General features: G+C 31.8%; 1 protein-coding gene and 1 long non-coding RNA gene across 3 annotated transcripts in view; both read right to left on the reverse strand.

The window, feature by feature from the left end:
- Window positions 1-6,894: 6,894 nt before the first annotated feature.
- LOC131601234 (uncharacterized) lies at window positions 6,895-8,128 on the reverse strand. Its single transcript, XR_009283596.1, has 3 exons — window positions 8,053-8,128; window positions 7,759-7,839; window positions 6,895-6,988 (listed from the first exon to the last, which is right to left on the reverse strand). It is a non-coding gene; the product is annotated as an uncharacterized LOC131601234 (long non-coding RNA).
- A 1,233-nt stretch (window positions 8,129-9,361) lies between these two features.
- LOC131601232 (uncharacterized) overlaps window positions 9,362-13,916 on the reverse strand; it is a 29,309-nt gene continuing 24,754 nt past the window's right edge. Inside the window, exons 18-22 of one of the 2 annotated variants that reach the window (XM_058873007.1) lie at window positions 13,522-13,614; window positions 12,472-12,737; window positions 11,303-11,395; window positions 10,217-10,521; window positions 9,362-9,447 (exon numbers count right to left, since the gene is read on the reverse strand). In XM_058873007.1, coding sequence (XP_058728990.1) covers window positions 12,636-12,737; window positions 13,522-13,614 — 195 coding nt within the window. In that variant the 3' untranslated portion in view covers window positions 9,362-9,447; window positions 10,217-10,521; window positions 11,303-11,395; window positions 12,472-12,635. The remainder of the gene's footprint in view (window positions 9,448-10,216; window positions 10,522-11,302; window positions 11,396-12,471; window positions 12,738-13,521; window positions 13,615-13,916) is intronic. The other variant, XM_058873008.1, reaches the window with a different exon arrangement.

Genomic DNA, 13,916 nt, shown 5'->3' on the forward strand with positions numbered 1-13,916 from the left:
CCTCTCACTCGCGATTTCACTCGGTTCCACTCTCTCGAAGAACACCGCAACAACAACAACAACAATCAGAAAGCAACTTTCCTTCTTATCTCTCACACTCAGTTTCAAACTCCCTCGGCAACAACCAAATTCAATCAAATGAATAATCAAGCAAGCATTCAAATGATTCACGGATTAGAAATATTCAAGCTACAACATCTAATATTCAGGAACGTTTAAACAGCAACATCAAAATCAAACGAAATAAAATCAGCGCCATAACAAGTTAAGATAGGAGAGGTTACCGCCCGGAAGTTACCAGGGGAGGAATTCCACGAGTTGAATCAATCCCTATTCACAGTTCGTGTTTCTCCGCGTTTTGATGTTGTTGTTGATGATTTGGTGCGATGGTGTTGATTGTTGCGTTTACGGCAAGGTTATGCTGAGGTTCTCACGGAATCAAGGTCACCGAACTCATGTTGTTGTGTTGTAGTTGTGTGTGTTTTCTGTAGAATGAGGTTTTGAAGGATGTTGAGGGGATTTGCAGAGGCTATGGTTTGTCTGGTGTGTGGTATGTTAGAGTCTGTGAGTGGGTGAAGAAGTTTGAAGGAATGGTTGTGTGAAAGTTAAAATGGTTAAAGTTTTATGACTTGGAGGAAGAGTTTTGACAGAGTCGAAATTTGTGCAGAGTTTTATTACTTGCTTCCTCCCCCCTTCTGTGTATGTTTTGTTCTCATTTTATAGATGGATAGAGGTGAGATTTGGGGGGAAAATTGGTTGGAATTTTGAACTATTGTGGTATCCTGATTTGTCACTTTTTGTATGCAGATTTTGTGTTGGACAAATTGGTGTATGAGTTGGTCTTTTGTATGCAGAAGACGAGCAGAGTATTTGGAGAGAGTATTTGGAGCAGCATGGATTTTGGACTGGTTTGGACAGCTATGCAGAAGCGTGGGATAGAGAAAGATGAAGGAGGGCTTTTTTGTTTGACTATTTTTTTGTGTGAAGTGGGCCTTTTCTGTTTTTATGGACCCTTAAAGCATCCTTTGGCCTTTTCTTTTTTCTCTTTGACATGAGTGACAATAGAACAAAAATAATAATAATAACAATAATGAAAACTGAAAATAATAATAATAATAACAAAAAAATATGTTAATAATAATAATAATAATAAATAAAAATGAAATAAAAATTAACCTTATTTAAATCATAGACTAAAAAATAGAAAAAGTATCAAAACTATCTAAGCTATTTTTGTTGACTTTAGTAAAAAAGTCGATTTTCAAGTTATGCAGAAAAAATGCGATGAATGAATGCACACTAAATGCGAATGCGATAATATCAAATGAATGAAATATGCAGGTCAAAAATTGGGGTGCGACAGATTCAATTTCAAAATTAGGAGTTGTTAGCAAGGTATATAGAAGTGCTAATATCAAAATTGTAGTCGGCTTTGAATTTGCTGCAATTAATTTACTTTCTTATAATATAAGAGGTGGTGGTATGTCTTCGAAGAAGAAGAGGATTAGTTTCTTAATCCAATCGAGTAAGGTTGATTTGTGTTTTATTCAAGAAACAAAGTTAACTTGTTTTGATGAGTCTTTGGGAAGATCTCTTTGGGGTAATACGGAAGTGGAATGGAAGGCTAGAAATTCTTGTGGTACTTCGGGTGGGATGGTTATTTTGTAGGGGGAAACACTTTAATTATAGCTTCAAAGGGCCTTGTTTTGTGGGCATCAATGTTAATGTGAAAGAGGAGGTGTACAACTTTGTGAATATCTATGCACCTTATTGTCCAGTGGCTAGAAGGGTTGTGTGGAGATGTCTTATTGATAGGAAGATTAATTATCTGAATGAGGTGTGGTGTCTAGGAGGAGAGTTTAATGAGGTGTATTCTAAAGAATAAATATTGGGAGAGGGGAGAAATATTAATAGTAGAAACATGGAGGAGTTTATAGGTTTTATCGAGGATATAGATTTGGTGGATATTCCTTGTGTTGGAGGTAAATTCACTTGGTTTAAAGGTAATGGGAAGGAGATGAGTAGGCTTGATAGATTTTTATTGTCAAGTAAGTTGATTGAGGTTTGGGAGGTGATAAATCAAAGAGTGGGAAATTAGGATATCTCAGATCATAGTTCAATTTGGCTTAATTCGGGAAAGATTGATTGGGGACAAAAGCCTTTTAGATTCAATAATGCTTGGTTCCAACACGATAGCTTTAGTTCCTATGTGAACGAAGAATAATCTAAGTTAAGGGTGGATGGAGGAGGAGATTTTGTTTCGTACGAAAATTTGAAAAGTTGAAAGTATCGGCTTAAGGAGTGGAATCAAGAAGTGTTCGGGTGGATTGACTTGAAGGTTAGAGAGGAGGTGAAAAATCTAAATGATTTAGATAATTTATTGGTAGACATTTTGGGGATAATATTGAAGACCTTGTCAAAAACAGAAGTAAAGTAACAGGTGAGTTGAGGAACTTGTTAAATCTTAAAGAAAGCATGCTTAGGTTGAAGTTTGGGCAACTTTGGTTGAAGGATGTAGACAAGAACACTCGCTATTTCCACAATTCTTTAAAGGAGAGAAATAGAAGAAATGCTATCACTTCTTTGGAAGGGGAGGATGGGAGGGTGGGAGGATGGTTTATATCAAGATGGCGGTTAAGGATTATTATGAAAGGGTTTTTGAATAGAACAATTTTTGTAGACCCTTGCCGGAAGGTCTTGACTTCAAAACTTTAAGTGAGCAAGATAGATTATGGATGGAGAGACCTTTTTCGGAGGAGGAAGTAAAGGGGGCGGTGTGGTTATGTAATGGCGATAAAAGTGCGGGTCCAGATGGTTACTTTCTTGAGTTTTTTAAACAAAATTGGGAGATTCTTAAGGAGGATGTCTTTAAGTTTGTAGTGGACTTCCATAATAGGGATAAATTAACCAAGGCGTGTACTTCTTGTTCCGAAACTAAGAATCCATAATCCTTATCCGAATATAGGCCTATATATCTAGTGGGTAGCTTGCACAAGGTGCTTTATAAACTCATGGCATATAGGTTAATAAATATTTTGGGGAAGTTGGTGTTGGATAATTAATCCGCGTTTATAGCCGGTAGAAACATTTTGGATGGTGTCCTTATGGTTAATGAGGTATTAGACATGGCTAATAGAGAGAAGAGGAGTTGTATGGTCCTAAAAGTAGATTTTGAAAAAGCCTATGATTGCATTTGTTGGAACTTCTTGAGGTTCATTCTAATGAAAATAGGGTTTGGAGAAAGGTGGTTAAATTGGATGGAAGGATGTGTGTTTTCTGAAGGATAGAAAAACACTTAGAAAGGGGGGGTTTGAATAAGTGTAGTCTAAAAACTTGAATGATAAAAACAATTTGCACAGTTATTTTTATCCTGGTTCGTTGTTAACTAAACTACTCCAGTCCACCCCCTTAGAGTGATTTACCTCACCTGAGGATTTAATCCACTAATCTCAACAGATTGTAATGGTTTTCCACTTAGCCCACGACTAAGTCTTCTAGAGTATCCTGATCACAACCTGATCACTCTAGGAACAACTGCTTAGATACAAGCTAAGACTTTCTAGAGTATCCCGACCACCACGTGATCACTCTAGTTACAACTGCTTAGACACAAGCTAAGACTTCCTAGAGTATCCTGATCACACTTGATCACTCTAGTTACCTACAAATTAATGTAATCAAATTCTAAGAGTATTACAATGCTTCTGAAAATCTATAATCACAACAGTGATATTTCTCTTAAAGTTTAAGCTTAATCTCACTAATATATTACAACAGCAATGTAGTGAGCTTTGATGAAGATGAAGTTTGTGAGCTTCGATTTGAACAGCGTTTCAGCAAGTTAGTATTCACAGAATTCGTCAGAATCGGTAACCTTGCTTCTCATCAGAACTTCATATTTATAGGCACTTGAGAAGATGACCGTTGGGAGCATTTAATGCTTTGCGTATTCCGTACAGCATTGCATTTAATGTTTCACTCTTTTGTCAACTACCTCGAGCCTTGTTTACGCTGTGTCTACTGACATTGCCTTTAATAGCTTCTAACGTTCCTTTTGTCAGTCAACGTAGCCTGCCATCTTGTACTTGATTCTGATCTGATGTTTGTGTATACAACGTTTGAATATCATCAGAGTCAAACAGCTTGGTGCAGAGCATCTTCTTGTCTTCTGACCTTGAAGTGCTTCTGAGCGTGATACCATGAGAACTTCAGTGCTTCTGCTTCTGAACTCAAGTTCTTCTGATGCTTCCATAGACCCATGTTCTGATTCTGCTTTGACCATCTTCTGATGTCTTGCCAGACCATGTTCTGATGTTGCATGCTGAACCTTCTGAGTCAAAGCTTCTGAGCGCTGATTTGTGCATACTCTTTATATATTTCCTGAAAGGGAAATTGCAGTGTATTAGAGTACCACATTATCTCATACAAAATTCATATCCTTGTTATCATCAAAACTAAGAATATTGATCAGAACAAATCTTGTTCTAACATTTTCTAGTAGCGTGTCTGTCATAGTAAATGGTAGCACTACAAAGGATTTTAAGGTTGAGAGAGGCCTTCGTCAAGGAGATCCTATTTCACCCTTCTTGTTTGTTTTAGTTATGAGGAAGGCTAGGGAGATTGGTGAGTTTCGTGGATTTAAGATAAATGAAGAGGAGAAAGTGAGTATACTTCAATTTGCGGATGATACTTTAATTGTGGTGGATGGAGGAAGTGAAAGCTTGTGGAGTATGAAAGATATCCTTAGAGGTTTTGAAATGATGTTGGGCTTGAAGATAAATTTCCATAAGAGTGAGCTTTATGAAATTAATGTGGGTGATTGCCTCTTAAACGCGGCCTCAGACATTCTATCTAGCAATATAGATTCTTTACCCTTCAAGTTCCTTGGTGTCAAATTGGATGATAGTCTTAGGAAAATCTCTATGTGAACAGATTTACTAATTCTTTTGAAGAGTAGGTTAGCCGTTTGGAAAGGCAGACACCTTTCTCTAGCGGATCGAGTTACCTTGATTAATACGGTTTTGAACGCAATTCCCATTTATTCCTTATCTTTCTACAAAGCGCCCTCTAAATTTATTAGTGAGATTCGTTCCATTCAAAGCAAATTTATTTGGGGTGGTGGTTAGAATAAGAGGACTATTCATTGGGTGAGTTGGGACTCCATTTGCAAACCTCGTGATAAGGGCAGTCTTGGAGTACAAAATATGGAGGTTATGAATTTAGCATTCTTGAATAAATGGAAATGGAGGATCTTGAAAGAACACAATTGGACTTGGAGTAGGATTTTAAAAGCTCGTTATGGAGACCCGGTGGCTAAGGTTCTTATTGGCGACAATAGTGTGTTACACAAGAGGGACTCAATTTGGTGGAGAGATCTCATTTCCTCCGATAATTATGTTTTTCTAATTTGTAACCGTTTTGTAGGAGTTGTAACTTGTAGAATTGGAAACGATGAGGGCACCTCGTTTTGGCACTCATGGTGGAATAGAAAGCAACCAATGAATGAGGCCTTCCCGGAACTGTTTCAGCTGGCGGCACACCATAGCAGTTCCGTGGCAGAAGCCGGTTTCTGGTCACAAGGAGGATGGGCCTGGAATCTTGCTTCTTTTGTCGAAGATGGTCATGTTCTGCAGCCTAGTTTACAGTTCAAGTTCGAGGACCTTGTGAAGGAGTTAGTTTTGGAGGAAAATTATGTGGATAGCTATGAGTGGACGAAGGGATCTAACGGAACCTTTACGGTAAAGTTTTGCTTTGACCTCTTAAATGTAAATTCCTCTGTTTTTTCTATTTCTCTGAATGTGTAGAAAACCATAAATTATCGATGGAAAATTAATGTCCTGTCAAAATTACAAATTTTTGGATGGAGATTATTGCTCAATAGGATGCCTACTAAGGATCAATTGTTCAAGAGGGGTATTTTGTTGAATACAAACGATTTATGTTGTGTGTTTTGTTTGGCGGAGGAGGAATATTTAGCACATCTCCGTGGTCTTTGTTCGTTAACGGGGAGAATTTGGAGGAAGGTGTATACTTGGATTGGAAACTTTGAGGAAATTACTTTGGGGGACTTTGAAGGTTTTTTCTTCTCTTGCGAAAAGGTTAAAACTTTAGATAGAAGGCTAACCATTGCAGATATTTGGTTGGATACGGTGTAGAGTGTTTGGTTGAAACGCAATGCCATCATTTTCAAGAGTGAGTCTTTTAACTTCGAGGAGTGTTTGTCAGAGATAATCCTTAATGCGTGGAAGTGGTTGTGCTCCTTTTGTAAGTTAATATTCTAGTAACTCTTATGTGTGAAATACCCTACCTCTCCTTTGTTTTATTAAGTAGGGGTTTTCCAATTTGTAAACGGGCGGAGTATCCCTTATACTCCTTTTAGTGGAACAATTGCCTATTAAAATAAATAAATATGGTCTCCAAATTAATTTTGAATTTGTTGGTAACATTGCTACTGATGTTGTCTCCAATAAAGAAGAATACAAATATTGATATTATCAATATTCTGAATATTAGTATTTGTAAGATTAACCTCATTAAATATAGAGATGTAGATTCTAGTTTGGAAGATCCTAACTTTTATTACAGATAGAATAAATAACAATAAACCAATGAATCAATGTTTGAAAGCATTTAAAGTTTGATTAGCTTCTAAAAACCCACACTGACATGTTATGAAATGGCTAACTCTCTAAATGAGTTGAGGCTGTTATTCTCTGGGCACTTTTTAATGGAGTTTCTTCTTCAACACCCTGCAGAAAATTAAAACATGTTTAAGTTAATTTTATAATTAAATTCCTACATTGAAAAGAGATATGTCTTTAATTTAGGAGTTAAGTTGCTGTAAAATTTTAAGCAGTTCTTGATGTAAAATCTAAATATTTTTAGTTTTACATGCCTGAGAGGATTTGTAGGTAGTATTGATTTCTCCAAGTGATTCTTGTTGGTTTATCAAACCTTTTTGACTCGTTGGTTGTTGCTTCTCCAACTCCTGTATTAATAATCATTACTAAGTTAGACCTTAAATTATTGAATGCGTATTATGTATTAGTGATATCAAACATAGATTCCACGTGATATACAAATTACTCTTGAATTTGTTGCTAATATTTCTATTGATGTTCTCTCCAAATCAAAAGCTTAAAATGGTATTATCAATATATCAAATATTAATATTTGTAATATTAGCGTCAACATATATATATATATATATATATATATATATATATATATATATATATATATATATATATATATATATATATATATATATATATATATATATATATATGGGACGTATCAAATGAGAACTTTGGTTATTATGAGAACTGAGAACTTTTAATAACAACCGTACGATTTAAAATCAATGCCTCAGATTTCACTCAAAATTTAAAATACAATAATTAATAGATAGATTCTGATTTAAATACATATCACATAAATGCATATCTGAGCATTGATTTTAAATCGTACGGTTGTTATTAAAATTTCTCATTTTTATAATAACCAAAGTTCTCATTTGATACGTCCCCACATATATATATATATATATATATATATATATATATATATATATATATATATATATATATATATATATAAAAGCACAAGAATCAATGTTTGAAAGCTTTAAAAGTTTGACTAGATTCTATGTTTGGATGACCCTGAGTTTTATTATAGTGAGAATAAAAAACAATAAAGAAAAAGAATCTATGTTTGAATGCATTAAAAGTTTGATTAGATTCTAAAAATCAAACTCACATGTGATGAGCTGGGTAATTCTAAAAGAGTTGGTGCTGTTATTGTCTGGAAATTTGTTAATGCAGTTCCTTCTTCAACACCCTGCATAATTAAATTGGTATTATAATTCAATTCCTCCATCTAGAAAAGTAAAATAGAAATCAAGAAATTCCAGAAAGATGCCTTTAGTTTAGGAGTTAAGTTGTAGTAAATTTTTAAAGACGCGCTTGAAGTAAAATCTATATTCTTTTAGTTTTACATGCTCAATTAGGTTATAATGTAATACATTATATATCTGAGAGGTATTTGTTATACTCTTGTTTTTTTCAAGTGGATCTTGTTGGTTTATCAAACCTTGCTGATTCGTTGATCGTTCCTTCTCAAACTCCTGTATTAAGAACTAATGCATTAGTTATATGAAACTAGTAATATTAGTATCTCGAATATTAGTATTTGTATGATTAACCTCACTATATATATATATATATATATATATATATATATATATATATATATATATATATATATATATATATATATATAAAAGATTACTTTCCTGAGAGGGTTTGACGATTTCTCCAAGTGGAACTTGTTGGTTTATGAAACCTTGTTGACTCAATTCCTATATTAAAAACAAATATATTTGTGATATAAAACAAATAATAATATCATTCATTACTAAGTAATATCTTAAATTATAAAACTCAACACCGTTTTTGGCCATTTTTCATTCTTCCAACGTAGGGATGGATTTTGACCATATTTGGCTAGAAATCTCCCCTCAACATCGTTTTTTTCTTCTCTTTTTATTTAAATAAGTGGTTATCCATATAAATTTTCTTCTTTTGTGTGTTTTTAGTTTTTATCGTCTTGTGCGGTGTTTGTTGGTTTTTTCGGCTTAGTACAACGTTTGTGGGTTTTCCCGTCTTAGTACGGTGTTTCTGGTTCAGATTGACACATTCACTTCAAATCATTGTAGATCTGAGGAAGACTTGAACGTCAATGTTGCAGATCCAAAAATATGAATATTCTTGTGCCTTTTATTTTGTCATATTTGTAGGCACTTTCATGTTGCCGTTGTATGCTATTAACCTAGGTGTTGCAAGATTGTTTGCAGATTCACCTTTTTTAGTTTTTAGCAAACATGAATTTGTAATGATCTATGTATTTTTTTAATTTGAATGAATGAATATCTTTTAATAAAAAAAATAATATCTTAAATTATTTAATGAGTATCATGCATAAGAATGTTTAAGGGAATTCAACAAAAAAAAAATCAAAGAAATGCCTTTAGTTTAGGAGTTAAGTTGTAGTAAAGTTTTAAAGACGCGCTTGAAGTAAAATCTATATTCTTTTTAGTTTTACATGCTCAATTAGGCTATAATGTAATACATGATATACCTGAGAGGTTTTTGTTATACTCTTATTTTTTTCAAGTGGATCTTGTTGGTTTATCAAACCTTGTTGATTCGTTGATCGTTCCTTCTCAAACTCCTGTATTAAGAACTAATGCATTAGTTATATTTGTATGATTAACCTCACTATATATATTGATATATATATATATATATATATATATATATATATATATATATATATATATATAATCTATATTAGATTACTTTCCTGAGAGGGTTTGACGATTTCTCCAAGTGAAACTTGTTGGTTTATAAAACTTTGTTGACTCGGTGGTTTTTCTTTTTCCAATTCCTATATTAAGAACAAATATATTTGTGATATAAAACTAAAAATAATATCATTCATTACTAAGTAATATCTTAAATTATAAAACTCAACACCGTTGTTGGCAATTTTTAGGGATGGTTTTTGACTATATTTGGCTAGAAATCACCCCTCAACATCATTTTTTTCTTCTCTTATTATTTAAATAAGTCGTTATCCATATAGATTTTCTTATTCTTTTGTGGGTTTATAGTTTTTATCGTCTTGTACGGCGTTTGTTGGTTTTCCCGTCTTAGTACAACGTTTGTTGGTCTTCCCGTCTTAGTACAGTATCTCTTATTCAGATTGACACATTCACTTCAAATCAGTGTAGATCTGAGGAAGACTTGAACGTCAATGTTGAAGATCCAGAAATATGAATATTCTTGTGCCTTTTATTTTGTCATATTTGTAGGCACTTTCATGTTGCCGTTGTATGCTATAAACCTAGGTGTTGCAAGATTGTTTGCAGATTCACCTTTTTTAGTTTTTAGCAATCTTGAATTTCTAATGATCTATGTATTTTTTCAATTTGATTAATCAATATCTTTTTAATAAAAAAAGTAATATCTTAAATTATTTAATGAGTATCATGCATAAGAATGTTTAAGGGAATTCAACACAAAAAAAAATCAAAGAAATGCCTTTAGTTTAGGAGTTAAGTTGTAGTAAAGTTCTAAAGACGCGCTTGAAGTAAAATCTATATTCTTTTTAGTTTTACATGCTCAATTAGGCTATAATGTAATACATTATATACCTGAGAGTTTTTTGTTATACTCTTGTTTTTTTCTAGTGGATCTTGTTGGTTTACCAATCCTTGTTGATTCGTTGATCGTTCCTTCTCAAACTCCTGTATTAAGAACTAATGCATTAGTTATATTTGTATGATTAACCTCAGTATAAATAGTGATATATATATATATATATATATATATATATATATATATATATATATATATACTATATTAGATTATTTTCCTGAGAGGGTTTGACGATTTCTCCAAGTGGAACTTGTTGGTTTATCAAACCTTGTTGACTCGTTGGTTGTTCTTTTTCCAATTCCTATATTAAGAACAAATATATTTGTGATATAAAACTAATAATAATATCATTCATTACTAAGTAATATCTTAAATTATAAAACTCAACACCGTTTTTGGCCATTTTTCATTCTTCCATCGTAGGGATGGTTTTTGACCATATTTGGGTAGAAATCACCCCTCAACATCATTTTTTTCTTCTCTTTTTATTTAAATAAGTGGTTATCCATATAGATTTTCTTCTTCTTTTGTGTGTTTATAGTTTTTATAGTCTTGTGCGGTGTTTGTTGGTTTTTCCGTCTTAGTACAACGTTTGTTAGTTTTCCCGTCTTAGTACAGTGTTTCTGGTTCAGATTGACACATTCACTTCAAATCATTGTAGATCTGAGGAAGACTTGAACGTCAATGTTGCAGATCCAGAAATATGAATATTCTTGTGCCTTTTATTTTGTCATATTTGTAGGCACTTTCATGTTGCCGTTGTATGCTATTAACCTAGGTGTTGCAAGATGGTTTGCAGATTCACCTTTTTTAGTTTTTAGCAATCTTGAATTTGTAATGATCTATGTATTTTTTAAATTTGAATGAATGAATATCTTTTTAATAAAAAAAGTAATATCTTAAATTATTTAATGAGTATCATGCATAAGAATGTTTAAGGGAATTCAACACAAAAAAAATCAAAGAAATGCCTTTAGTTTAGGAGTTAAGTTGTAGTAAAGTTTTAAAGACGCGCTTGAAGTAAAATCTATATTATTTTTAGTTTTACATGCTCAATTAGGCTATAATGTAATATTATATACCTGAGAGGTTTTTGTTATACTCTTATTTTTTTCAAGTGGATATTTTTGGTTTATTAAACCTTGTTGATCCGTTGATCGTTCCTTCTCAAACTCCTGTATTAAGAACTAATGCATTAGTTATATTTGTATGATTAACCTCACTATAAATAATGATATATATATATATATATATATATATATATATATATATATACATATATATATATATATATATATATACATATATATATATATATATATACATATATATATATATATATATATATATATATATATATATATATATATATTAGATTACTTTCCTGAGAGGGTTTGACAATTTCTCCAAGTAGAACTTGTTGGTTTATAAAACCTTGTTGACTCGTTGGTTTTTCTTTTTCCAATTCATATATTAAGAAAAAATATATTTGTGATATAAAACTAATAATAATATCATTCATTACTAAGTAATATCTTAAATTATAAAACTCAACACCGTTGTTGGCCATTTTTCATTCTTCCATCGTAAGGATGGTTTTTGACCATATTTGGCTAGAAATCACCCCTCAACATCGTTTTTTTCTTCTCTTTTTATTTAAATAAGTGGTTATCCATATAGATTTTCTTATTCTTTTCTGTGTTTATAGTTTTTATCGTCTTGTGCGGAGATTGTTGGTTTTCCCGTCTTAGTACTACGTTTGTTGGTTTTCCCGTCTTAGTACAGTGTTTCTGGTTCAAATTGACACATTCACTTCAAATCAGTGTAGATATGAGGAAGACTTGAACGTCAATGTTGAAGATCCAGAAATATGAATATTCTTGTGCCTTTTATTTTGTCATATTTGTAGGCACTTTCATGTTGCTGTTATATGCTATTAACCTAGGTATTGCAAGATTGTTTGCAGATTCACCTTTTTTAGTTTTTAGCAATCTTGAATTTGTAATGATCTATGTATTTTTTCAATTTGAATGAATGAATATCTTTTTAATAAAAAAAGTAATATCTTAAATTATTTAATGAGTATCATGCATAAGAATGTTTAAGGGAATTCAACACAAAAAAAATCAAAGAAATGCCTTTAGTTTAGGAGTTAAGTTGTAGTAAACTTTTAAAGACGCGTTTGAAGTAAAATCTATATTCTTTTTAGTTTTACATGCTCAATTAGGCTATAATGTAATACATGATATACCTGAGAGGTTTTTGTTATACTCTTGTTTTTTTCAAGTGGATCTTGTTGGTTTATCAAACCTTGTTGATTCGTTGATCGTTCCTTCTCAAACTCCTGTATTAAGAACTAATGCATTAGTTATATTTGTATGATTAACCTCATATATATATATATATATGTATATTCTATATTAGATTACTTTCCTGAGAGGGTGTGACGACTTCTCCAAGTGGAACTTGTTGGTTTATCAAACCTTGTTGACTCGTTGGTTGTTCTTTTTCCAATTCCTATATTAAGAACAAATATATTTGTGATATAAAACTAATAATAATATCATTCATTACTAAGTAATATCTTAAATTATAAAACTCAACACCGTTTTTGGCTATTTTTCATTCTTCCATCGTAGGGATGGATTTTGACCATATTTGGCTAGAAATCACCCCTCAACATCATTTTTTTCTTCCCTTTTTATTTAAATAAGTGGTTATCCATCTAGATTTTCTTCTTCTTTTGTGTGTTTATAGTTTTTATAGTCTTGTGCGGTGTTTGTTGGTTTTCCCGTCTTAGTACAACGCTTGTTAGTTTTCCCGTCTCAATACAGTGTTTCTGGTTCAGATTGACACATTCACTTCAAATCATTGTAGATCTGAGGAAGACTTGAACGTCAATGTTGCAGATCCAGAAATATGAATATTCTTGTGCCTTTTTTTGGTCATATTTGTAGGCACTTTCATGTTGCCATTATATGCTATTAACCTAGGTGCTGCAAGTTTGTTTGCAGGTTCACCTTTTTTTGTTTTTAGCAATCTTGAATTTGTAATGATCGATGTATTTTTTTCAATTTGAATGTATTAATATCTTTTTAATAAAAAAAATAATATCTTAAATTATTTAATAAGTATCATGCATAAGAATGTTTAAGGGAATTCAACACACAAAAAAAAATCAAAGAAATGCCTTTAGTTTAGGAGTTAAGTTGTAGTAAAGTTTTAAAGACGCGCTTGAAGTAAAATCTATATTCTTTTTAGTTTTACATGCTCAATTAGGCTATAATGTAATATTATATACCTGAGAGGTTTTTGTTATACTCTTATTTTTTTCAAGTGGATATTTTTGGTTTATTAAACCTTGTTGATCCGTTGATCGTTCCTTCTCAAACTCCTGTATTAAGAACTAATGCATTAGTTATATTTGTATGATTAACCTCACTATAAATAATGATATATATATATATATATATATATATATATATATATATATATATATATATATATATATATATATATATATATATATATATATATATATATATATATATATATATATATTAGATTACTTTAATGAGAGGGTTTGACAATTTCTCCAAGTAGAACTTGTTGGTTTATAAAACCTTGTTGACTCGTTGGTTTTTCTTTTTCCAATTCATATATTAAGAACAAATATATTTGTGATATAAAACTAAT

This window comes from Vicia villosa, linkage group LG5 (assembly GCF_029867415.1).
Source record: "Vicia villosa cultivar HV-30 ecotype Madison, WI linkage group LG5, Vvil1.0, whole genome shotgun sequence".
In the NCBI taxonomy this organism is placed as follows: Eukaryota; Viridiplantae; Streptophyta; class Magnoliopsida; order Fabales; family Fabaceae; genus Vicia; species Vicia villosa.